Source organism: Chelonia mydas, chromosome 2 (genome assembly GCF_015237465.2).
Source record: "Chelonia mydas isolate rCheMyd1 chromosome 2, rCheMyd1.pri.v2, whole genome shotgun sequence".
NCBI classification, from domain to species: domain Eukaryota; kingdom Metazoa; phylum Chordata; order Testudines; family Cheloniidae; genus Chelonia; species Chelonia mydas.
In genome coordinates this window covers 251,899,334-251,926,887 of record NC_057850.1, presented here as the reverse complement: position 1 = coordinate 251,926,887, position 27,554 = coordinate 251,899,334, and the positions used below count along the sequence as shown (strand labels likewise).

At 43.1% G+C, this 27,554-nt stretch overlaps 1 protein-coding gene across 10 annotated transcripts in view; it reads right to left on the bottom strand.

Moving 5' to 3' along the window:
* Nucleotides 1-462: 462 nt before the first annotated feature.
* The window catches only part of GHRHR (growth hormone releasing hormone receptor), a 72,482-nt gene continuing 45,390 nt past the window's right edge, over nt 463-27,554 (bottom strand). For 4 of the 10 annotated variants that reach the window (XM_043541634.1, XM_043541635.1, XM_043541640.1 and 1 more), the window contains 9 exons: nt 23,951-24,048; nt 23,213-23,345; nt 22,897-23,050; nt 21,890-21,950; nt 20,064-20,133; nt 18,603-18,694; nt 18,026-18,155; nt 16,416-16,457; nt 463-5,992 (listed from right to left, as the gene is read on the bottom strand). In XM_043541634.1, the coding sequence (XP_043397569.1) occupies nt 5,867-5,992; nt 16,416-16,457; nt 18,026-18,155; nt 18,603-18,694; nt 20,064-20,133; nt 21,890-21,950; nt 22,897-23,050; nt 23,213-23,345; nt 23,951-24,048 (906 nt within the window). In that variant the 3' untranslated portion in view covers nt 463-5,866. Of the gene's footprint in view, nt 5,993-6,744; nt 6,897-16,415; nt 16,458-18,025; nt 18,156-18,602; nt 18,695-20,063; nt 20,134-21,889; nt 21,951-22,896; nt 23,051-23,212; nt 23,346-23,950; nt 24,049-27,554 lie in introns of those variants that run through there. The other 6 variants (XR_006289156.1, XR_006289157.1, XR_006289158.1 and 3 more) reach the window with 6 other exon arrangements.

Sequence of the window (27,554 nt, the reverse complement as noted above, 5' to 3'; positions counted from 1 at the left end):
ACCCACACACCTCCTGGGTGTGGTGTTCTGTCCCATCTAGTGGCACTGAGATCACTTAGAGAGAGAGATTAATGAGTTTGCTCTACAGCCTTAGCTAAGAGCGAGTTGGCTTTTAGCTCATGCGGTAGAAGTTCATGCACTAAGCTCCAGAGGCCCCGGTTCAATCCCACCCACCGACGAGCGGGGTCTGTTGGCGTGACACTGTAACCTCACTTTTTTGTTGGTTTGAATTTGTTGCCTTTCCCTCTCTGTGCTGGTTCTGCCATAATAAAATAAAAATAAGCGTAGCGCTAGGCACTTTGCCATGGCTAGTGCTTTGACAAGGAAGATGCTCACATACTGTGATGAAGGGCAGCAACAGAATCTCGAATATGGATATATAGCAGAACTAATGGAGCTGCCTAAATGAACAAAGAGGACCCAAAAGTCTGAGGGCAGAATAATAGACAAGAGAACAAGAAAAAGTGCTACCTGGGTGAATAATTTAATGCACTGAACACAGATTCAACATGCTACAACAGGACATTTATTCTCAGCTATTAATTGAAGATGGGGTCTTCAGCTACACAGTGCTCCCAAAGCTGCTATTTGTTGACAATTATTAGTACTGTTATTTATCTATATAGCTAGGAACATGACATAAAGATAAGAAGATAAAGTCCTTGACCCAAGAGCTTACAATTTCAGTAGATCTCCCACAGCCAATGGGAGTCACAAAAAGTCGCTAGATCACTGATTCTGTACTGACGGAGAGATATGCCACTTCTTACAGCAGCCTTGAAAAGCTTGGGAGTTTTCATGAAAGCAGAAAAAAGCTTGTGAGATGATTGGCTCACAGCTCCAGGTGTTCTGGCTGTAGAAAGTCAGAATATGTCTTTTAAGAGTTTTTTTTCTTCTTCCCACTAGAAACACAAATAAGCGTGTAAAAGTTTAGACTCAGTGGGCCTGATTTGCCACTGTCATAATCCAATTTTATATTCTAGCTTCATTTTGAGCCACAATGAGACAACAGTTGTGGTTAGTATAATCGCCTGAAGGAGTTCCAGTTCCATTCACTTGTCATACAATTTTTGACTGCATATGAAAGCCAAGAACCTGGAGGAACATAACTGCGTGGTGTAGTAAGCACACACATGTTGGAAAATTCTTAATGTTAGGCCAGCTCAGGACTATCTGAATTTACAGTAAATCTCACTCCCTTTCCAAAAAACAAAAAAGGTAAAAATTGTAAAATGTAAAAATGCAAATGTAAAAAATAGTTTAATTTCTTATTCTAGGTAACACCTTTTAATCAAGGTTACATTGGCGAACCTTGTGATATGTCATGTTTGTCTGTGTTATAACAGACATTAAGATTACAATTAAAGCATATTGAATTAATAGCACAACTCCTTTGTTAAACAAGTACAGATTCAGGAAATTCTCTGCTAGTCTACTGACAAATTACCTCAAAGAGATGGAGAAAATTCACACCACTAAATCCAAAGAAACAGTTCAGTTACTAAGAAAAGGAGGACTTGTGGCACCTTAGAAACTAACAAATTTATTTGAGCATAAGCTTTCGTGAGCTACAACTCACTTCATTGGATGCATGCAGTGGAAAATACAGTGGGGAGATTTTATGTACACAGAGAACATGAAACAGTGGTTGTTACCATACACACTGTAACAAGAGTGATCAGGTAAGGAGAGCTATTACCAGCAGGAGAGAAAAAAACCTTTTGTAGTGATAATCAAGGTGAGCGTTTCCAGCAGTTGACAAGAACGTGTGAGGAACAGTTCAATCTCTCTGGTCACTTGATTACAGACCTAAAAGTGGCAATTCTTCAACAAAAAAACTTCAAAAACAGACTCCAACAAGAAACTGCTGAATTGGAATTAATTTGCAAACTGGACACCATTAAATTAGGCTTGAATAAAGACTGGGAGTGGATGTGTCATTACACAAAGTAAAACTATTTCCCCATGTTTATTCCTCCCCCACCCCCACTGTTCCTCCCCACTGTATTTTCCACTGCATGCATCCGATGAAGTGAGCTGTAGCTCACGAAAGCTTATGCTCAAATGAATTTGTTAGTCTCTAAGGTGCCACAAGTACTCCTTTTTTTTTTGCGGATACAGACTAACACGGCTGCTACTCTGAAACCTGAGTTCGGTTACTGACATTTAAAAGAGGAAACAACAGCAAGAGACTATCTGCTTCTCTTGAGCAAGTTCGTTCTCTTTTGTGCCTGCTAACAGTTATGTACAGAAATGAGACTCACGGAGAAATTCTTGAAATGAGAGGAAAAATGGCACTTTCATTTGTGGGTGTTTTTTGTGCCACAGATATAGTGCGTTTCATTATGTTCTCATGAAATGGCTGGTGTTGCATGCAAATAGGTGAGCATTCGATTTCTCGCCTTTGTCTGTGAGCAACAGTCTGAATTTCAAAATTTACATTTGAATGTTTTTGCCTGAAAAGTAATCCATTTGGAGTGAAAATGCAAACACAGGAACTGCCATACCAGATCAACCTAGTGGTCAATCCAGTCCAGTACTGTAGCTCCAACAATGGTCAGCGCTAGATGCTTCAGAGGAAAATACAAGAAGCTCTGCTGAAGGCAGTGATAAGATAAACTGTCCTGAGGGAAAGTTTCTTCCTACCCACCCACAGAGGTTGGCTTATGGTCTGAAGCTTTTCCACGTTAACTCAACAAAAGTAAATTTGGATGTTTATCCCGGTACCACAGTCATGGGCTGCATCACAGAAAGAATAAAGTGGAGTGAAACGTGAGGGCATTCTAGGAGATGGTAGAGCCTTGCACAAACCAAAGAACGCTTATTTGGGTGGAGGTGAGGAGAATGATACACTACATTTCTGAAAATAATGCTTCCTTCACCACCTGCTTGTTTTAGCCTTCATTATGTTGATTCTTATCAGGTTGCTTTAGCACAGTCAAACCTTAGTGGCATAAAGCTTGAGCCAAAGGCCACTGAAGTCAGTTGGAAAGAGAGCCATTGTCATCACTGGCCTTTGGATTCAACCCATAATGCAGGCTCTTACACAAACACAAATACTTGGACTGATTAAGGCCATGTATTAATGTATCGTGTTATAAAACTGCCATGTCCTTTTCAGATAAGATCCAATAGCACTCGGGAGGGACAAAAATCATTAACCAATTGAGAGAAGAGAACGTTCGTGTGAAGTAAATATTTTCAGGTTTCCAAGACAGGATTACAAACAATGGAAAAAATTGAGGACAAAAAATTCAACAGTTATCTGTGTCCTGATACGCCATATGTAATATCACTGGTCACGACATAGGAACATGGAAAATGACATCACACGTTTAGAACCGTACAACACCAAACATAGAATGATCTCATAAGTACAAGAAAGATTTCTATTTGCCCTCAGTCTCATTCTCTTTTTTCTCAATGTGGTGACACTATGTGCTCTATGGGGATACATTTCCAACTTGAAGATTAATTTTGAAACCTCAGAAGCTTGAAAACTCTCTCTACCCAATCATGTGAAAATTAATAATCTTATTGAGGCTGGATAATTCCTGGTGTATGGAGTGAAAACTCAATTAATTACCTTGAGGGTTTAATCTTACAATGCCTCCAATCTAATACACATTGACTACATCACTCAACTCTTATAGGTATTTATATAAGGCCCTGACTGCTGGAAAACCCTCATTTCACCTTGGGTCTCATACATTCATGTGATCAACATGAATTACAGGTACTCACCAAAGTGCCCACAGGATCTATGTGGGCAGGGGAAGGGGGTCTCCCGGCTCTGTGTAAGAGATATTGAGGAGCGCCAACATGTGTTATATTCTCCTGGGAGTCACTGCACAGCTGGGAATTGTGCACCCCCCCAGTCTCCATCCCCATCCCTAGTGCAGAAGGCAGGCCTGTGGGTTAGAGGAAGGAGAGTGGGGTCCAGTGTCAAAGAGACTGACCCCTACTTCCACAAGGGAGGGGGAAGATCTGTCCATGGAAGATCAACCCATCCCATTGAATTACCTGTATCAGGCTACCACACAAGAAAGGGGAAGGCCACTCCTCTCTCTGCCATATTATAATTTTTGTTGCTTAAACTGCTGAGATTAAAGCCCAGCGGAATGCCCAAAGGTACTGGATGGATGCTGATTGACCTCTCGCCTGTCATCTTTCACTAAAGTTTATCCTCCCCACTTTCTGAAACTTGCTGTTCCTATTCGAAAAGTTCACTGATAATAATCGCTCTCTCCCCAGACTCCAGCACCCATTTGGGAAAGCTCAATGAAAAGGACAAAGATAGGGAATGCACTTTGATTCCCAAGCTCCTAAATGAGTGTGACGACAATGGAGAGCAAAACCAGCCAAAGCTGTTTAAGAAAGAACTTAAGTCACCTGGCCCTTCTGTAGTTGAGCCCCACAATTCCTATGTCCCTGCTATTTCGAGTGCTCAAGGACGCTAGAACAGACATGTAGCCCAGATCCTGAAAGATATTTAAGCTCCTAACTTTCACTGGGAGCCTAAGTACCTTTGAGGATCTGGCCCACAGTCTTTAAGGCAATATGTTCCTCTGAGAGCAGACGCTATTGTGGAGAAATCTGCATTCATGCTACTATTTGCATGTACTAATTGGTAAGAGCCAGCTCTTGTATCATGCATTATTATACTCTCTTCTAGAAGTGGGTGAAAATTTTCTATTGAAATCTTTTTTTGTTTTTTGATGGAGAATGGCTTTTCCAAAAAACCAGAAAGCTTTGCAAAATAAATTCAAATTTTTGTCAAAAAAAAAAAAAAGGTTTTGTTTTTCCAGTTTAAAACTGAAAAAAAAAAATAGCGTTTGTTTTTTTGACGAAAGCCTGAAAAATCAAGAAGAAAATTTTTGGCAAGTGAACATTTATTTTTGTCAAAAATTTTCACAGGGAAAAACAATACTTTCCTGACCACCTCTAGTCTCTTCCCATACTCATTTATTTTCTTCTTTTGTCTCTCTCAAACATCTCCCACTTTCTTACTCACTGTTTTTTCTATTATTCTCATTGCTTTTCCTTCTCAAGTGAAAATTTATCAATACGTTGCCTATCCTATTCTCTTTCTCCAATGGGCAGCTTCATTGGTTTCCCTGCTTGTTTTAGTTACTTAGCCCAATTTCTCATAAAACACCACCCTCATGGAATCATCTTCCTCCAACAGCTCAGTTTCCTACTACTTAATTCTCAGTAAGTTTCACTTGTCGGCTACCAAGATACATTATTGGTGGTGCAGGGACCATAATTTGGGAAACAGCTTTTGCACAATATCAAGAGTTCAGGCTATAGTTGGGTTTCGCCTTAACTCTGAATCTCCTTACTTATGAGGGGACTGATAACATTGTGCTGTAGGTTCAAAAGGCATTCTGTTTCTTGTTTGCTAGTCTACTGATTCACAACCAGCAGTCTGAATCCAGTTCCCACAATTTGAAGAGGATGGTAGTGCATTCCAGATCTGACACTTTCATGGTGTCACCCTAGGATACTTTGGGTGAGCTCTCAGTTGATGTGCTTTAATGTGTAGTCCATGAAAATAGTTCAGAAATGGACACAAGAAGAGGAGGGTGTTGCTGTTATGATTCTGTTGCTGTGCCTCGTATGATACACATGAAAAGGATTATATAAGCAGCCGGTTGGTGTTTGATCTGATGCTGTAATGCTTGTAACTTCATAAACTTCTGTAGAGGTCTGGTGTGGGGAATTTCTACGGAACTAGACAGAACTGGATTAGTCTTCTCTAATTCACTCAGGCATTTTAAGTTACAGTCAGATGATTTAAATTCAGGTTCCTGAATCACATTTGGGCTCTTAAACACCATTGCTCCCAGTCCAGCACCTGTCCCTAACACACAGAGGTAGTCATTTTTATCGCAGAACTAGATGGCATGGTCCACCTCGTCCTCTTCCTCCACATTGGCATAAGTCCATAGCTCTTCCCATGCCATCTCCGGCCAATTTCCGCTTGCACCTGAAAAGGAAAAGAAGATGTTAGTGGTCCGTTAGGTTGATTTCATCCCTATGCCAAATGAGCCCAGTGAGAGGAGGCTTGGACAGGTACCCATGGTACCCAACTTGAGTACATACATTATGGACCCACTAGGGAACGTTTGTCATGAGAACTAGTCAACATTTTTCAAATGTGACAATTTTAATGACATTTCACAATAAAAAATGGAAAAAAATCGCAGTGTGATTTTTACTGCATATTTTCCAACCAACTACAGAGCTAGAAAACATTTTTTAAAATGTTGAAATGTCGACATTTCTAATTTTAAAAAATGAAGAATTTTTTTTAAATGTGTGACTTTTTTACATCTCTTTCTGATTTAAAAAAAAAGTGTAATTTTAAAATGAGTTTGAAGCTGCTCTGCATTTTTGTAACTGCATTTCTAAAATAAATTTCTTCTCATAATGCAAATAAAGTACTACCAAAACTTTGGTCTTGCAGTTCGAACTATAAAAACAGACCAACACAACCAGTAGTTATACAATAAGTGACAACCTAATTTGTGATAACACCTTTTGCAGCATCAGACCTTTTGCAGCATGCATAATACCATCTAAGCATCATACAAAGTAAAAAGCATTCCTAGGAGGGAGGGAGTTAGATAAGTTAAATATTATTATCCCTTTGTTTCAAAGAGGTGAACGCCCAGATCCTTAAAGATATTTAGATGACTAACTCCGATTGATTTTAATGGCAGTTAGGTGCGTAAATACCTCTGAGGAGATGGCCAAACTGACTTGCCCAAGGTCACACAGTAGATCAGAGTGAAAAATGTCAGGCACATTTCAAAGCCTTTGTGACAGGGACCACATCTACGATGTTTGCACTGCACCTAGCAGATCAGCTTTAGGGCTTGCAGGAACGGCTATAAAATAATACATAATAATAAACACCTAGATGGACAGAGATGGGATTAAAACTCAGGCATCATGTCTCCCAGTTCCATGCTCAGACCACTAGCTCATGTTGCCTTTAATAATTTGATAGCATACCCATTTGACTGTGACAATTGCTTTTGATTCTGTGCACGGTATCTAACCAATGAATAAAAGGCACACCTCTTCCATTTAAAATGAACACTTAGGGTACGTCTTCACTACCCGCTGGATCGACCGGCAGCAATAAATCGATCCCCGAGCGCTCTCCCATCGACTCCGGTACTCCACCGCGGCAAGAGGCGCAGGCGGAGTTGACAGCGGTGCGGCAGCAGTCGACTCACCGTAGTGAAAACACCATGGTAAGTCGATCTAAGTATGTCGACTTCAGCTACGTTATTCACCTCGCTGAAGTTGCGTAACTTAGATCAATCCCCCCCCCACAAGTTCAAGCCTACTGCATATATAATGCCTGAGTCCACGACAGGGGCTCCAGGGCATCACCTATAAATAATAAATAATAAAATTGGACCTCAGAGTGTGAGCATCTACTGTCTCAGCTAAAAGACCCAGGTCTGTTAACTCAAAGCCAGTATCAGACTTATAAACCACTACGTAGTTCACCCATTAGAGGGCGACAGAGAACCACACCTTAATAGTGAATTGCACACAACACATACAGCTGTGTCTACACTAACATTTTCCTTAAACTTTCCCCACCTAGCTCCACCACTGGTGCTAAGAATAGTAGGGTGCTAATATAGATGGCCTGCTGGCATTTCAACCAGTGAGTTATGCAATAAAAATAATCTCTAGTACTTACATAGTGCTTTTTATGAGTAGATCTCAAGAAACTTTATAAGGGATGTCAGTATCGTTAACCTTTATACAAATAGGAAAACTGAGGCACTGAGCAGTGATGTGACTTGCCCAAGGTCACCTAGCAGGCCAAGCTGGGAACAGAACCCAGCTCTCCACTATCCCAGCCTAGGGTGCTATCTATTGGCTTGCATTGCCTCTCTCACAGTGCTAAGAACGGTGCTAGATGAAACCCTGGTTAAAAATGCCAGCAGTCTAAGGTGGCTTAACACAAATGCTCCCACCATTACTACCTCTTTTGGAGCTCAGTCAGTGGTAGAAATCTAGTATTAAACATCTAGTATCGACAAGGCTTATGTGAGAACTGATATTAGTGGGTACATATTTACTGGCATGCTATTCTAGTTGCTTTTACTGCCATACAGTTTTAATTAAAACATTTTTAAAGCTATTCATGAAATAACCGTGCATGTTTCCCAACACAGTGTGTTCCTCTGAGCTTCCGATGACCAGGATAGTGGTTTAACACACAACTCTTTCCACTGGAGTGTGCCATTTAAGAAGCTCCTCCTGTGCAATTTTCAAAGCTTGTGCTGGGGATGAGGAGCACATCTCTGTGTGCATGTGTAAATTGCTCTTGCTTGTTTTCTCTTTCTCATCTTCAGCTCCCACAGAGTGGGCACCCTTCTCTGCCTCATAGGAGCTAGGAAGATTCCATCCCTGGAATACCGTGTCCTGTTCTGGTGCCCACATTTCAAAAAGGATGTGGAAATATTGGAACAAGTTCAGAAAAGAGCTACGAGAATGATCTGAGATCTGGAAAACATGGCTTAGAGCAGTGGTGGGCAACCTGCGGCCCGTGGGCCTCATGGGGCTCATCAGGGTAATCTGATTGCGGGCTGTGAGACATTTTGCTGATGTTGACCATTCACAGGCACGCCCCCCTTCCCTCCCCGCCCCACCGCACTGCAGCTCCCAGTGGTCACGTTCACCATTCCCGGCCAATGGGAGCTGCAGGAAGTGGTGGCCTGCATGTCCCTATGGCCCGCACTGTTTCCCGCAGCTCCCCCTGGCTGGGAACGGTGAACCGTGGCCACTGGGAATTACCAGGGGGCCATGCCTGCAGATGGTCAATGTCAGCAAAATGTCTCGTGGCCCACAATCAGATTACCCTGATGGGCCGCAGGTTGCCCACCACTGGCTTAGAGTGAGAGAATTAAGGAGCTCAATCTACTCCATTTACTCAAGATACAGTTAAGAAGCGGCTTGATCACAGTCTACATGTACCTACATGGGGAGAGAGATCGTTGATAGTAGACCTTAATCTAGCAGAAAAAACAATTAGATGAAATAGCCGGAAACTGAAGCTAAACAAATTAAGACTAGAATGAAGGCACAACTTCTTTGTAACAATGAGGGTAATTAACCACTGGAACAACCTACCTCGAGATGTGGTGGATTCTCCAGCTCGTAGAGGTATCCAAGCCACTAAGTTTAGACTCTGATCCAAACTTTCCCAGTGTTGTAAGGGATTCAGAGCCAGAGTTCTCCACTGGATCCATTACTGCTTTCTGGGCTTCTTGTCAGTCAGCCAGGAGCAGACATGGAAGCAGCCTTGGCAGGTGCTGCAGCAGGGACTGGCAGACCTGGATGATGTCATCTGGCTGCTATCTGTCATTTTCACTCAAGATGTTTTCTTCCCTCTACTGGTTGTCTGTTTGCTCCAAACCCCACTCGCCCACCCATTCCCTAACAATCTCTTCACCTCAGCTTCACTCCTCCCATCCACCATGCTCTCCTTCTTCCTTCCCCCCACCTCTCCGCTCCCATCTATTCCCCCCTCCTTTCCTTTATCTTTCCATATTTAGCTTATCCCACAATAGCTAAAGTCCCACACAAAGAATTTTTGGAAAACAATTTTGGCATTAATGTGCCGTTTGCATCACCCACTCTGCTGTTTCTCTTTGTACATTATACTCCAGTCTCCTGCCCTATGTCTGTCATGTCTATTTCAATTATGAGCTCTTTGGAGAGTGACTGTCTTTTAGTCTATATTTATACAATGCCTAGCACAATTGGGGTCTAATCCTTGTTGGCACTAAATCACTATATGACTAATAGCAGTAATCAGTGATGATCTGGAAAAACTGGTATGATAGAGATCTATAAGATCATGAATGGTGTGGAGACAGTGTATAAGGAAGTGATATTTATCTTTTCATATAACACACGAACTGGGGGTCACCCAATGAACTCATTATGCAGCAGGTTTAAAGAAACAAAAGGAAGTATTACTCCACACACCACGCAGTCACCCTGTGGAACTCGTTACCATGGGATGGCGTGAAGGCCAAAACAATAGTTGGGTTCGAAAAAGAATTAGACAAATTCATGGAGGATAGCTCCATCAATGGCTATTACACAAGGTTATCAGGGATGCAACCCCATGCTCTGTGCATGCATCTAAGTGCCAGAAGCTGGGACTGGACAACAGAGGCTGCATCACTCGATAATTGTACTGTTCTGTTCATTTCCTCCGAAGCATCTAGCATTGGTCACTGTCAGAAGACAGGATACTAGGCTAGATGGACCATTGGTCTAACCCAGTGTGGCCGTTCTTAGTAGATTCAGTTGATTCTGACCCTTGTTATGTGACAGGGTATAATCTTTGTAACATTAACTCATGTCATGTGACTGAAGCCAGGACATAAATATCAGATTCTTTCAGCATCTGTATTACACACCTGTATTACAATGCATGTCTGAGCGACAGCAAAATGTGGTGCTTAGTATGAAGACTGGAAATAGATATATCACACTAAAGATATATCACACTGAGGATTTTCTGGACAAAAGTCAGGATATGCTTCTACGGGCACAAAGCTCTAAAAATTTAGAGCAGGTTGCACAGCAGAGCCAAGAGGCCAGTGAAGAGGCTTGGCAACATGTGACCTCCAGAAGAAGAAGGGGGGATGTCCGGGTTTCAGCAATGCAGACACAGGTAACTAACCGCTTTCATGTTCTCTCCACAGGTACTAATGCGGAGAGTGGACCAGATGATACGTCTGAGGGAAGGGAGCAGAAGGAGACTCCGCTGGTTGGAAGGCATGAGATGCACTTCCTGAGATGGGGGGTTCCACGACCACCACTCCCAAGAGAAGGAGGCGGGTGGTGGTGGTCGGGGACTCTCTCCTCCGGGGGACTGAGTCATCTATCTGCCGCCCTGACCGGGAAAACCGAGAAGTCTGCTGCTTGCCAGGGGCTAAGATTCGTGATGTGACGGAGAGACTGCCGAGACTCATCAAGCCCTCGGATCGCTACCCCTTCCTGCTTCTCCACGTGGGCACCAATGGTACTGCCAAGAATGACCTTGAGCGGATCACTGCGGACTACGTGGCTCTGGGAAGAAGGATAAAGGAGTTTGAGGCGCAAGTGGTGTTCTCGTCCATCCTCCCCATGGAAGGAAAAGGACGGGGCAGGGACCGTCGGATCGTGGAAGTCAACGAATGGCTACGCAGGAGGTGTCGGAGAGAAGGCTTTGGATTCTTTGACCATGGGATGGTGTTCCATGAAGGAGGAGTGCTGGGCAGAGACGGGCTCCATCTAACGAAGAGAGGGAAGAGCATCTTTGCGAGCAGGCTGGCTAACCTAGTGAGGAGGGCTTTAAACTAGGTTCACCGGGGGAAGGAGACCAAAGCCCTGAGGTAAGTGGGAAAGCGGGATACCGGGAGGAAACACAGGCAGGAACGTCTGTGAGGGGCGGGCTCCTGCCTCATACTGAGAAGGAGGGGCGATCAGCAGGTTATCTCAAGTGCTTATATACAAATGCACAAAGCCTTGGAAACAAGCAGGGAGAACTGGAGGTCCTGGTGATGTCAAGGAATTACGACGTGATTGGAATAACAGAGACTTGGTGGGATAACTCACATGACTGGAGTACTGTCATGGATGGTTATAAACTGTTCAGGAAGGACAGGCAGGGCAGAAAAGGTGATGGAGTAGCACTGTATGTAAGGGAGCAGTATGACTGCTCAGAGCTCTGGTACGAAACTGCAGAAAAACCTGAGTGTCTGTGGATTAAGTTTAGAAGTGTGAGCAACAAGAGTGATGTAGTGGTGGGAGTCTGCTATAGACCACCGGACCAGGGGGATGAGGTGGACAAGGCTTTCTTCCAGCAACTCACAGAAGCTACTAGACCGCACGCCCTGGTTCTCATGGGTGACTTTAATTTTCCTGATATTTGCTGGGAGAGCAATACAGCGGTGCATAGACAATCCAGGAAGTTTTTGGAAAGCGTAGGGGACAATTTCCTGGTGCAAGTGCTAGACGAGCCAACTAGGCGGGGCGCTTTTCTTGACCTGCTGCTCACAAACAGGGAAGAATTAGTGGGGGAAGCAAAAGTGGATGGGAATCTGGGAGGCAGTGACCATGAGTTGGTTGAGTTCAGGATCCTGACGCAGGGAAGAAAGGTAAGCAGCAGGATACGGACCCTGGACTTCAGGAAAGCAGACTTCGACTCCCTCAGGGAGCGGATGGGTAGGATCCCCTGGGGGACTAACATGAAGGGGAAAGGAGTCCAGGAGAGCTGGCTGTATTTCAAGGAATCCCTGTTGAGGTTACAGGGACAAACCATCCCGATGAGTCGAAAGAATAGTAAATATGGCAGGCGACCAGCTTGGCTTAATGGTGAAATCCTAGTGGATCTTAAACATAAAAAAGAAGCTTACAAGAAGTGGAAGGTTGGACATATGACCAGGGAAGAGTATAAAAATATTGCTCGGGCATGTAGGAATGAAATCAGGAGGGCCAAATCGCACCTGGAGCTGCAGCTAGCAAGAGATGTCAAGAGTAACAAGAAGGGTTTCTTCAGGTATGTTGGCAACAAGAAGAAAGCCAAGGAAAGTGTGGACCCCTTACTGAATGAGGGAGGCAACCTAGTGACAGAAGATGTGGAAAAAGCTAATGTACTCAATGCTTTTTTTGCCTCTGTCTTCACTAACAAGGACAGCTCCCAGACTGCTGCGCTGGGCATCACAACATGGGGAGTAGATGGCCAGCCCTCTGTGGAGAAAGAGGTGGTTAGGGACTATTTAGAAAAGCTGGATGTGCACAAGTCCATGGGGCCGGACGAGTTGCATCCAACAGTGCTAAAGGAATTGGCGGATGTGATTGCAGAGCCATTGGCCATTATCTTTGAAAACTCGTGGCGAACGGGGGAAGTCCCAGATGACTGGAAAAAGGCTAATGTAGTGCCAATCTTTAAAAAAGGGAAGAAGGAGAATCCTGGGAACTACAGGCCAGTCAGCCTCACCTCAGTCCCCGGAAAAATCATGGAGCAGGTCCTCAAGGAATCAATCCTGAAGCACTTACACGAGAGGAAAGTGATCAGGAACAGTCAGCATGGATTCACCAAGGGTAGGTCATGCCTGACTAATCTAATAGCCTTCTATGATGAGATTACTGATTCTGTGGATGAAGGGAAAGCAGTGGATGTATTGTTTCTTGACTTTAGCAAAGCTTTTGACACAGTCTCCCACAGTATTCTTGTCAGCAAGTTAAAGAAGTATGGGCTGGATGAATGCACTATAAGGTGGGTAGAAAGTTGGCTAGATTGTCAGGCTCAATGGGTAGTGATCAATGGCTCCATGTCTAGTTGGCAGCCGGTGTCAAGTGGAGTGCCCCAGGGGTCGGTCCTGGGGCCGGTTTTGTTCAATATCTTCATAAATGATCTGGAGGATGGTGTGGATTGCACTCTCAGCAAATTTGCAGATGATACTAACCTGGGAGGAGTGGTAGATACGCTGGAGGGCAGGGATAGGATACAGAGGGACCTAGACAAATTGGAGGATTGGGCCAAAAGAAACCTGATGCGGTTCAATAAGGATAAGTGCAGGGTCCTGCACTTAGGACGGAAGAACCCAATGCACAGCTACAGACTAGGGACCGAATGGCTAGGCAGCAGTTCTGCGGAAAAGGACGTAGGGGTTACAGTGGACGAGAAGCTGGATATGAGTCAGCAGTGTGCCCTTGTTGCCAAGGCCAATGGCATTTTGGGATGTATAAGTAGGGGCATAGCGAGCAGATCGAGGGACGTGATCGTTCCCCTCTATTCGACATTGGTGAGGCCTCATCTGGAGTACTGTGTCCAGTTTTGGGCCCCACACTACAAGAAGGACGTGGATAAATTGGAGAGAGTCCAGCGAAGGGCAACAAAAATGATTAGGGGTCTGGAACACATGACTTATGAGGAGAGGCTGAGGGAAGTGGGATTGTTTAGTCTGCGGAAGAGAAGAATGAGGGGGGATTTGATAGCTGCTTTCAACTACCTGAGAGGTGGTTCCAGAGAGGATGGTTCTAGACTATTCTCAGTGGTAGAAGAGGACAGGACAAGGAGTAATGGTCTCAAGTTGCAGTGGGGGAGGTTTAGGTTGGATATTAGGAAAAACTTTTTCACTAGGAGGGTGGTGAAACACTGGAATGCATTACCTAGGGAGGTGGTAGAATCTCCTTCCTTGGAAGTTTTTAAGGTCAGGCTTGACAAAGCCTTGGCTGGGATGATTTGATTGGGGATTGGTCCTGCTTTGAGCAGGGGGTTGGACTAGATGACCTCCTGAGGTCCCTTCCAACCCTGATATTCTATGATTCTATGATTCTATGAAAGAAATGTTGTCAAAGCTAGAGAGCATAGTGAAAACTACCTGTACCGAACATTATGTGTATTTGACAATCATAGACTTTATGGTCAGAAGGGACCATCATGATCATCTAGTCTGACCTCCTGCACATGGCAGGCCACAGAACCTCACCCACCCACTCCTGCAATAGACCCAGAACCTCTGGCTGAGTTACTGAAGTCCTCAAAGATTTCAAGTTACAGAGAATCCACCATATACACTAGTTTAAACCTGCAAGTGACCCATTTCCCACGCTGCAGAGGAATGCGACCCTACCCCCAGAGTCTCTGTCAATCTGACCTGGGGGAAAATTCCTTCCTGACCCCAAATATGGAAATCAGTTAGACCCTGGGCATGTGGGCGAGACCTGCCAGCCAGACACCTGGGAAAGAAGTCTCTGTAATAACTCAGAGCCCTCCCCTCTTATGTCCTGTCTCTGGCCGTTGGAAATATTAGCTAGTAGCAGTTGTGGATGGCTGTATGTCATTGTGGGCAATCTCATCTGACCACCTCCTCCATAAACATATCAAGCTCAGTCTTGAAACCAATTAGGTGTTTTACCCCACTGTTCCCCTCAGAAGGCTGTTCCAGAACTTCACTCCTCTGATGGTTAGAAACCTTCATCTAATTTCAAACCTAAACGTGTTGATGGCCAGTTTCTATCCCATTTGTTCCTGTGCCAACATTAGCCCTTAACTTTAATAACTCCTTTCCTTCTCTAGTATTTATAGAAAGCAATCATATCACTCCTCAGTCTTTGTCTGGCTAGGCTAGGCTAAACAAGCCAAGCTCCTTAAGCGTCCTTTCATAAGGTAAATTCTCCATTCCTCTGATCATCCTAGTAGCCCATCTCTGCACATGTTCCAGTTTGAATTCATCTTTCTTAAACATGGGAGACCAGAATTGCACACAGTATTCCAGATGGGATCTCATCAGTGCCTTGTGCAATGGTAATGACACTTCCCTAGCTCTACTGGAAATACTTCACCTGTTGCATCTTAGGATTGCATTAGCCTTTTCCAGGGTTGCACCACATTGATGGCTCATAGTCACCCTGTGATCAACCAATACACCCAGGTCTTTCTCCTCTGTCATTTCCAACTGATACATCCGCAGCTTACAGCAAAAATTCTTGTTCATCCCTAAATGCATGATCTTGCACTTTGCACTATTAAATTTCATCCCATTTCTATTACTGCAGTTTTCAAGGTCATCCAAATCTTCTCATATGATAGTCTGGTCCTCCTCCATGCTGGCAATAACTCCCAACTTCGTGTCATCTGCAAATTTTATTAGCACGCTCCCACTTTTTTGTGCCAAGATCATTAATGAAAATGTTAAATAAGATTGGTCCCAAGACTGCTTCTCCACTCCAGCCTGACAGTTCACCTTTCTGAATGACCTACTGTAGTCTCCCCTTTAACCAGTTCCTTACCCACATTTTGATTCTTGTATTAATTCCCATCTTCTCCAATTTAACGAATAATTTCCCATGTGGAACTGTATCAAATGCTTTACTGAAAACCAGGTAGATTAGATCTACTGCATTTCTTTGTCTAGAAAATTGTTTGTCTTCTCAAAGAAAGAGATTAAGTTGGTCTGGCATGATCTATCTTTTGTAAAACAATCTCTCTAAAGTTGACATTATTTCCAGCTTAATACAAATCTGCTGGCTCCTTGGGGTATGGACCTTCTTTTTATTCTGTGTTTGTAGATCACCAGCACATACGTGTGTTGGTTCATTGCTGAGCCTGTCTCAGTATAAATAATAATAAACAGAGATGGTAATAATTTTCCATTAAATTCAGGACAAAATAGCAACAATGTTTCTGCCCACTAGGTGGCTTCATTCTCATGAAGATAATTCAAGGAGATATTCAGCAGCATTAACTCCCATGTCATTAGGCAACCGGGCTAAACTAACACATTTGATCACCTGCCACTGTTAAATTAGGTATTAACTGTATATGGCTTTCATTTAAATCAATAATGAAGAAGAGAATGTAGTTCTCTTACCTCTTGATTAAGGAAACAGTACAGAACGGCTACAATAAATCCCTGAAGAAGCAAAACAGTTAAGTGATAGCACAGGTTTGAAAAGCTGTTTCCGCTAAAGCAGTCTGTGATGATACTCCTATATCCTATGCATTGGCGTGAGCGTAAAATATGCTAAGCTTAATTAGTTTCACAGCTAATCAGCCAGATCCTCGGCTGGTGTAAACTAGTATCCCGCCATCAAAATCAGTGAAGCTACACCAGTTTACACCAGCTGATGATCTGGTCCAGTGAAGCTCCACCAAGAATGAATTTGGCCATATAGCTGCAACATGCTGGTCAAAATTACAGCTCTTCCAAATCTGTTGTGGGCCAGATCCTCAGCAGGTGTAAATCAGCGAAAAGCTCCCTGGACTACACTGGGAGACTGTGTTTGTTCTGGATCATATTGCTTTCCAGTGACTGCTTAGCTTTATTTTTATAATTTCTCTAAATACCAAATCACTAGCTTTATCTCTATAGCACACTGCATGGCATTAATATTATACAGAGCGGGCATGATTCTGATCTCACATACAGTAGTTTTACGCCAAACAAAAACTCCAGTGAAAACACTAGAGGGATACCTGGTGTCCAACAGCTTAGAGCAGAATCAAGCCCTAGAGAGTTTTAGGAAACATTTGGGCTAGATCCTCTGTTGGTGCAAATCTGCATTGCGCCATTGAAGTCAGTTGTTCTATGCCAGTTTACACCAGCTGAGAGTCTGGCCCTTTTAGTATCTTTTCTTACATTGCAAGATAATTTAATGATGACTGACAGCCCCAAAGACTGAAATTCAGAGTAGGGACTGAAACCCCAGGGTGAGTTTAGACAGGAAGAATGTAAGTATTTGGACTGGAATTTGTGAACACTACGGGTCCAATACTCAGCTGGTGTAAATCCGCACAGCTCATGGGTCTCTGTTGATTTACAGCAGCTGAAGAGGCCGTGGAATTGTTATTGACCAGTGGAAAGCCGCATTTCAAGTCAAAAGGCAACGAGGGAAGAGCTCAGTGACTATAGCCACTAGACATCCCGGGGCAGGATTTGCAACATATGTCAGGGGAAGGGTGGGGCAAAGAGAGGGGCTTTCAGCACCTTTGTGCTGCCCAGATCCTGAACTAATGCAGGGAATCAAAACAGCCCTCAGTGTAAACCAGAGCAGCCCTGGGGGTTGCTCTAAATTATGGCAGCCTCCCCACTGCCCAGAATGTCCTAGCACTCAATGTCACCAGCACACTTCCTATTCTGGGGTCTGCCATGGGGCAGTATAGGGTTGATTCCTGCATTGGGGAATTCTGCCCTGGCCTGGTATGGTTGTCTAAAGGCTTATAGACTGTCAGAGCAGTGTATAGCCACTGGGTGATCTTCTGTAGGATTTAACCGGGGAGGTTTAAGTCACCCCGCCACAGGTTGGCCACTGCAACAAAGAGGGTAAAGTTCTGTGCAACTCCACCATCTTCAATGAAGTGGCATCCGTGACTGAGTTTGGATCACAGTCCCACTTGAATGTGCACAGAAAGGATGCTATCTCTTCAGGCTAGACAAGCTATGGGAACACGTGCACTGCTGCAATACTTCAATAGGTTTACCTGGAAAGATCCAATGCAGAGCTCTAAATATAGCCGGACTCCCAGGTTGGTGTATTCAGGGAGGAAGTTGAAGACAATGTAATGTGTCCCAAATAGCGGAATGAGAAGCAGCGTCGATTTTGAGAGACGTCTAGGGCAGGAAATAAGAAGAGGCCAAAAAAATAAATATCATTCTTCTGAAGAGCATGAGGACAGCTGAACTAGAAATTCTCTAGTAATGAGTGATGCTCAACAGGTTAAAAAGGGACCCAGATATATATTTCAAATCTGCTGGGACAAAGGTGGGCACAGATTTCCAGTGCTTCTGGCTGGAGTGGAGGTACCACAAAACCAATCTTTTTTTGCTGTGATTCGGTATTCTTAATGCTTGAACAAGAATGAATAAAAGTGCTGTTCAGAGAGATGCCTGGTCTAGTGACCTTGACAACAGAACTGGGGCCAGGCACTCCGAGTTCCAACCCTGAAAGTGACTCTATCTGTGACCGTGGGCATGTCCTTTAATTTCTGACTCAGCTGCACCATTTGGAAAATATCATGGCCGGAAGCATTGCTCACAATGTGTGTGACACTGGATTACCTGTACTGACATGAATTATTGAAGTTGATTTGTCTCGGGTCCAGCTTTTTCAGCAAGATTCTGATGATGTTGATGAAAAGGATAAAGTTGACCTGTTTCCATTTTTTTGGAAGAAAGAAGATTGTTACCTTTTACTACCAAACATTCCTGTGAAAAGTATATTGTGACTTAAATAATTGCTAGCCATTACTGCAGACACAGTGGGAGCTGTACAAGAAACCAGCCTTACTAGGAAACTTCCCATCTTAAAGAGACAGCAGCAAAGTATCCCTAAGGATATTGCATATAATTTTGCTCTGTCTTCTTTGGAAGACCATCTCTATTAAGCAACCATATTTGTTAGTCCCTGGAGTAATCGATCATTTCTTTATTGTTTGCAGCACTCTTTAATTTTTCTGGTTTGAGACAATGATAGTTGTTGTACTAAACTATGGCTGATACCTTTAGAGCTGACTGGTCAAATTTTCTGCTGGTGTAATTTGTCACAGCTCCATTCAAACCAACATTGCTGGCCCATTTTATACACGCAGTGAATTTGTCCTTGCATCCCATGTATTATGTGCATCCATCAATCTTTCAGGTGATGGCGAATGGCTGCTTTGCTCTAATGATGCCCATCTCTCCCCAGACATTGCAATTCCATTTTATCCACCTATAATGAGTTAATTAGAGGATTGCGGAAAAATACATTCCTTGCTTGCCTGTATGGCATTCACACCTAGTCAGGAATGTCAGTCAAACGCAATGAGGCAAAACGTGGAGGTGTAGAGCATTTTAAAACTGCCTCACAGCAGAATAAAGCTGATAACGATCTGTCATTTTTGGATTCTGCATTCATACTGCTCTATCCTGCAGACGAGCCCCCTTCAACAACCCTTATTTATGCACAGCTGGTGCTGCCATCCAATTAAGCCACACAAATGCAGTGGCTTTAATTCCAGCCTGGTGCACTGCACACATTACCTGTTTATTGTATATATTTCCTAGGGATTAATGACCAATTGCAAGTAATTGTGCATCATGACCCATTAACCCTAACCAATTATGAATCCCCAGTAAATGCACAGCTCCGGGGCCGTAATTGCCATGATCAGCTTAGAGTGGAAACAAAATTCAGTAGGACTATCCCTGTGCTTCTCCTTAAGTGTGTGCTTAAATGCTTTCCTGGATCTGGACTCCTAGTTCAAACCTTGCATTGTCAAAGCGCTTCTGGGAGCGTCAGCCACCAAACTACTCCCATTCACTTCAATGGGAATGACAAGTCTTTGAAAACTTAGGGAGAAGTGTTTTCTCTGAGATTCAGCAGCACTCATCTTTAGCACAAAGGGATAATCCCTTTAGAGGATCAATGCTACAGTTTCGGAAGGTCAGGTATTAGTATTCAAACTTTAAGCCATTGCCCACCCCCATAATCTCTTTGTTGTCAATTCACGTTTCCAAACTGAGAAATATCACACATACCCCAACAGAAATGATAATGGGTCCTTTGATTAGCCACCAGTAAGGCGAGCCTTGGTTAATATCCCAGCATCTGGAAAAGTAGCACTTAAATTAACATAGATATACATGGTCACTGGAATACGGTTACATGGAGAAAGCACACGTTAGGGTCAATGGAATTATGAGTAGACCTATTACAGCCTCATTTTAAGATAGAATAGAAGAATAGAGCTATCCAAACCCCTGCAACTTGGCTTTGTAGAGTCTAGGTTCTATAAATATTATCCTACAAGTAGCAAAATGACAAAATTATCACTGACCCTTATGCACCAAGTGATGGCCAGAAATCTATTGCTTCCTGGTTGAAAATATGCCTGACAGCAGGTTATAAGGGCTGTTGCTGAAAGCCAAATCAAAAACACCATTGTTATTTGAAGATCTCTTTTTGACCTATGGGACATTGTCTTTGTAGCAGGAAGAAAGCCTGAGACATAAGCCCTTATATTAGAAGTCTGGTATGAGGCCTGAACTAAAGTAGTGGTTAAAACTTTGCTGATATGAAGCAAAGTCGGGCTGTGAGCAAGAGGCAGGCCCTGCTCACCGAATTTGTCAAGAACAGGGTGGATATTGCAGAAATGCACATTTTAAAGAAGTGCTAGTTACAGTGTGCTTATGCAAACACATTTCAATATTAAGCGCCACCCCAACATTCCAATATTAAAGACGGTACAAGAACATTCCCCAAAAATAACAGGAATAAGGTCAAAATGACAGTATGTCATAAAAATGTTTTAACTGAACCAACATGTGCAAAACGATGAGTAATAGCGAGCAACTTGAGGGAGCAGTAACTAACTTGTTTGTACTGGGGTACAAAGATGTATTTTAAAGGGAATATTTTGGGCCCACCTATGGAGCAACGGAAAGTCCCGCCGCTCACTAAGCTGTGTCCACTGTCACGGGCCTACATGTCTTCGTATCCTCGTAAAGTCTGCGAGGTGCTAGTACCGTGCTTCGTCAACAGTAAACCTGGCCAGGCGCCTTCGCTAAAAACTGAGTCTGTGGATTTATGGGGCAGTTTAATTAAGGTCCACTGTCTGCGCAGAGCTGGGACAACATGCTAAATGAACACACACATGCAGCCAACCTCCGACCACATTGGTGACCCTGACCGCTATCAGTAATAGCTCCACTTTATAAGGCTATATAAGTATCTCAGGCTTCTGATGATATCAGCTTTGCTCCTCAATTATCATTACTTCATCTGAATCCCTTGATTTCCCGGAAGCACAATACTTCAAGGTTTTGATTATAACGTTTGCAAAAGCAAGTGCTATAGAAAAGGCGGTAACTCCACTCCCGTTAGAAACATATTTTCAGTCATGTCTTTAAAAATTCTTCCATTAGCCTCAATGTTTTCATAGTCTCTGTGCAAGCAGTAAATTTGTTTTGGACAGTTTGAAATAAATCCCTTAATCCTTCTACCAGACTGGGGAAAAAAATACAAAGTAAACTTCTGGTTCTACTGAACTCAGCAGCAAAACTCCCATGGACTTCAATGGGGCCAGGATTTCACCCATCTATATTTTCCATTATTTTTGTGTGTGTGCTCATCATTAATTTTTTTAAAAAGGAAGGGTTAGGGGCCTGATCCTCCACGGCCCTGAAACTTATGAAACCAGTCACACTTATGGAAATGAATGGATGTAAAGATGGATGTAAAGATGCAAGACATTGACTTCAACAGGGCTTCACGCTGGCACAGAGAAAATTGCAGGACTGGGACCAATCATAACATTAAAAGTGCAACACTGCAATATGGAATCTAGTATGAAACTTCAACTTACGCGGTGTCTTCAAAATACAGCTTTGCTAATATCCACACTAGGGTAAAAACCGTTGGGAAACCTGGCGAAACAATTTAATACACACTAGTTGTTGTTTTTCTGATTTCATTAATTATTCCAGATTCAATTTCCATCCTGTCTATTGCAACCCTACCAGGACAGTATGAGACAGATTAACTGACCATAGAAAATGCCCTGTGCAATGACTATTATGTCTAACAGGAACCGCATTTTAACGTAATGAGGTCATGGTGAGCTGCATAAATACAATGGGAAATCTCCCGATGCACACCATGAAATGAAGTAGCCTATGGCGTTAACCAGTTAACGTTTGCGCAGGATGGATAAGTGAATGTGAAAGCAATACGGTAATGCCAGGATGGCCCTGTCCCTGCAAACTATTGCTCATATGAAAAATCCTTAATCATGTGACTAGTTATCTCAACTAATGTCCCTAAAGTCAGGTTGCAAGCCCCCCTCCCCCTCCCAGTTTTAGGTAAGGAGTGGTGGTTTTGGCATGGGGGAGTGCTGGGGAGTGGCATTTATCCATTTCAATAATCCCTCTAAGCACTTTCCAAACATCAGTTAGTAAATTATGATAGTGCTCCTGTAAGGTAATACCGATGGGCATGGTCCAGATTAGACAGAGATAAGTTTTATGATCCTCATTTTGCTGATGGAGAAATCAAGGCATGCAGATTAATGTGACTTGCTCAAGGCCACACAGGTAGCTACTGGCAGAGCCAAGATTAAATATCAGGGGTTCCTGGCTCCCCGTGATGTATCCAGCCCAAGAGATGCTGCATCCCCAGTGTCCTCATACAATCTCCAAATTCTACAGGGTTCATACAATCATCCAAACCATAGAACCCTTTGAGGTTCATCCATTTGATAGTATATGGGCATTTACTTTGCTGTCAGGAGGTTTCCACTGACCCCAATGGGCGATGGATCAAGCCCTGAAACATAATCTGAGCTTTTCTAGTCTAATTTCAGTCCTCACTTACCCCATCCAAACAGAACAAGCCACCAAAAATAGCGTCTTCCGTGAGGAAAGGATGATAAGAGCAGACAGTTCAGGTAGAGGGCCTCTACCAGCAGCCACATGAAATTAGCCATCATAAAATAGTGACAGAAAGCCACTGATATCTTGCATTCCGTCTAAGGAGCAGGGAAGGCAAAATTTCATTATTGCGTGTTATACATATATTCTGGGTACCACAATACCACATACAAGCACGAGCAGTGGCAAGATATTAACCAGTACATTAACAATATACAAAGATATCAAATACCACCGTAATCTCCTTTTCAGATGCTTACTGTAGAAAAGCTGCAATGGTCAATATCTTCCTCCTGGAAGAGGACCGCATCCTTAATGAAAATGGCAATAGTTTTCAAGATGAAGGTGAGAAAGAGCTGGATGTGGATGTAATTTCTGGGACAGTGGAGTTTCCTGGAGGAAAAGAAGGAAGGCCAGCAAAATGAAGTGGTGGGAGATGGGTAACTCATCTTTCACGGGTCTGGGTTTCCTTAGGGTGGGGTTGTCAAAAGCCCTCTGCTGTGACCGAGCTCTGTTCACACTGAACTCAATGGCTGAATGGACTCTGCATTTGAGAAATAACCTTCCCTGATGTAACACTGACGGTGCTAACACAGCCCCCAAGAAATGGGGAGTGGTGCAGAGAGAGCCGGGAGTATCTAGACAGCTTTCTTAGCAAATTGGGCAGTGATTAATTATCTAGAGGCTGATTGGCAGAGGTGATATGCAGCTGCAGCTCAGCATCTTCAGCAAGAGCTGGGGATGCTCAGCAACTGTGAAAATCAGGCTGCATCAAAGTCTAATCCGGATCAGATCACTCATGCCTAATCATAAAGCTCGTTTCGTTTCTAGTGTGATGAGTGTTGCAGTCGAACTGAAATGCAAAATGAGTTGTGAAACAGCAGCTATTTCTGCCAGTTATTAATCTGTAAATCTCGCAGCCCAGAGCTTCCAGCATGTTGCATTAACTTGATTTCTGTTTACTTTCACGGCCCCAGGGTAAATGTTCATAAACATACCTGAATGCAATAAGAACAGTCACAGCCAGGGTGAGGGAGGAGATAGATATGCTGTACCCCACAGTGTAGATGATCTTTACAGTAGAAAAATAGGAGTGCTATAAAGGAGAGAATGAACAAGTCATATAGGTTTTAATGCAAATAGAAGGAAAAGAAGCGACACAGAATCTGGTGGGTTTGCTTTGTTGGGCACCAGAACCTTTTCTGTGGCCTCAGTTCACACCCCTGACCTTCACTTTTTGAGGGTTCATGTGATCTCAAAACAAAACTCAGCTGGAATCCTTTAACTGGGCTTCATATCTAAACCTTTTACAGGTTTCAGAGTAGCAGCCGTGTTAGTCTGTATCTGCAAAAAGAACAGGAGGACTTGTGGCACCTTACAGACTAACAAATTTATTAGAGCATAAGCTTTCGTGGGCTACAGCCCACTTCATTGGATGGATAGAATGGAACATATAGTAAGAAGATATATATATACATACAGATAAGTTGGAAGTTGCCATACAAACTGTAAGAGGCTAATTAGTTAAGATGAGCTATTATCAGCAGGAGAAAAAAACTTCTGTAGTGATAATCAAGATCTAAACCTTGAAGAACAGTAAACTCTGCATGGTTTTGCTAGAAAACCACCAGAGGGCCTAGGATGGCTTGAAATAGGGTCCAAGTTAACTCAAAAGATTCTAGAAATTTTTCAAGTCTTTTCACAAAACTGCGCTGGCTTTCAGGCTTATAATGATCTCTGAAACCAGGCAAGTTTGGCCCAGTTTGGGTTTCTTGACAAAATTTCAACCTGACTCTCTTTGTGACTATATTGTTATACCACGACGGGTCTACATTAATCCTTCCTATAAGTCACCACTCACTCATTTACTAACCCAAAATATTCTTGCTTTGATAAAATGTTCAAATAATTATGGCAGAAATTCAAGGTAAACAATGGTAGAAGGTCCAGGGAGATGGGTAACAAGGAGGAAAGGATGAATCTCATGATGTGCAAGGTTTTGTGATCCTCTCAAACTATATTTTTAGGGGATTCCGAATGGCAGTAATTTGAGTTCACAAAGCTTTGTCTGCTACAGTTTAAAGCCACATTTGTTTTGTGAGAACAATTCAATTTTTAAAACCCCCTGGGTGACATCCTGGCCCCACTGAAGTAATTGGAAGAAGTCCCATTCACTTCAAGGAGGTGTGGATTTAACATCAGATTTTCCTAAATTGCAGGCAGACTAGAGCCTTGTATTAGAGATAGAGGTAATTCCTCAAAAGCTTGGCTGGCACTAATGGCTGCCTTATGTATGATATACACCGCACAATGTATCACTTTGTCCTATGACTGGAGAGCTGTAAATGGGCCAGTTCACCTGGACTGATCCCTTAGAATTTGTTAACTACTAAGGTGCCACAAGTACTCCTTTTCTTTTTACGGATATAGACGAACACGGCTGCTACTCTGAAACTTAACTACTTATGCTGTTCCACATTGTATTTAGCTGTGACACTCTGAGTACCTTTTCCACGCCTGAAGAAGAGCTCTGTGTAGCTCAAAAGCTTGTCTCTCTGACCAACAGAAGGCGGTCCAATACAAGATATCACCTCACCCACCTTGTCTCCCTAATATCCTGAGACTGACACAGTTACAACAACACTGCAAACATTAATTTTTTCATGATTTTTTCTCTCTCTCTCTCTCTCTCTCTCTCTTTACTTTTTTTCAACCTTGCCCTATCTGTATTTCACTGTTTGTGTTTTGTTCCTATTTCCACCTTATTTGTCTCCTGGATATTTTCTCCCTATATCCCCAAACTCAACTTTTCCCATGTACAAGAATAACCTAATAGTGCTTGAGTTAAAATCCAGCTTTTTTCAGGCATCGTGTTTGAGTGGGTAGGTAGTTGGACAAATTAACTTCATCCCTCTCAAGAGGAAGCAGCAAATAAAAGTAGACGTGGACCCAAGATGCAGAGTTTGGATCCGAATCCAAACTTTCCCTAAGTCTGGAAGTATCTGTCTCTTAGGTCCCATTTTGATTTTATTGTATGGATATTGTCACCCTGGGCAGCCTTTGCAGGAGCACACCTCCATGTTGGAAAGGAAAGCTGGTTAGAATCTCTAGTGCTATCTCTCAATAAAATTTAAGCAATAATTATTGTTTGATTTTCAGAACAGCTAAGCAGCACTGAAACAAGAGGGAGCAGCAGATCCTTTGCTCCTAATAGGGTTCATACTGTGTCTACCACTGAGAGGCGAAACACTAGATTGCACTTAGCCAGTTAGCAAAGCCCTGTGGAGCAGTTCTTACTCAGTGTGTGTGTTTATCCAGCTAAAACTCAAACACGGGATCCTCAGCAGCAAATCCACCAGGTGAATCAATGAGGAACTATCTCATGAGCAAGTGTGTCAAAGCTGAGGTTAGGTCATCCTAGCTGGCAGCCATTCCTTGCAAATCAGATAGGAAAGAAAGTCCATATAAAGCAATAATCCAATTCCCAAGTGGATAAACAAGCAGGCCAAAGAGTCAACCTAGGTGAAAGAACAGGGCACCTGCCAAAGAAAACAGCAGGCTCATGCTATGTTTGTTTTTGCACTAGAAGTGCAAGGAATAAATAAAAAGAAGGGAAAAGAACATTTCAAGAGTTGCATTTCTGCATGACAGATCAGCCAGCTGGAAAGCAAGGTCCAAGTTAAACAGCCTGCTGACAAACAGTGAAGAAATAAAGTGAAGATGACAACAAAAGTCCATCCAACCCATATGGAATGGATTATTGACTAAGCTCTCGCTGACAGGTGAAATTAACTTCAATAAGTAAAACAGAATCTTGCTTTCATTCGCTCAGTTAGCACCATTTGCTGGGCACAAACAGCAAGGGTCTGATTCCCTGCTGTTTTCTACCAGTTTTACCCTAATGGAGAGACTTCTGATTGACTTCAGTGGAGTTACTCCTGATTTACACCTGAATAAGTGAGAGAAGAATCAGCAACAAAGCCAGGTCGACACACAGGTTTTGAAACAGTTTTGTTCCTATTTCCACTTATTTCAGGTAGGGTTCTGAGTTTTTTTACTGATATGGAGACACCAATACAACCCTAACGTATGTCTATTCCAGGAGAGCTTTACCAGTATGGGAAGGAAAGGCTATGGCTAGGCTATGTCAGCAAAGCACTCCTAGTGTGGATGCAGCTTATACCAGGAAAAACGTGGTTTGCGCTGGAGTTGAAAAACCACCTCCCCTGAGCGAAACAAGCTATACCAGTCAGAGTGCAGCTTTCCTGGTGTAACTATCTACACGAGGGGACTTCTGCCAGACCTGGCCTAGGGTGGATGCAATGATACTGTTATTCAGGTGCCTTATACCAGTAGCACTTATTCCCCTTCCTGTACAAAAATAGTTACACCAGCAGAAGCACATTTATACGTAAGCACAAGGTGTAGTTAAAATGGGAAACATTTTCTGTGCACACAAGATTGAAGTGACAATGGTTTTGGGAATCAAACTGACAAAACGTGCCAAATACTAATCTAAATTACACAGGTGTAAATCCAGAGTAACTCTGTTGAAGTCAATGGATTTACACCTATGTAATAGAGACCAGAATCTGAGCATGG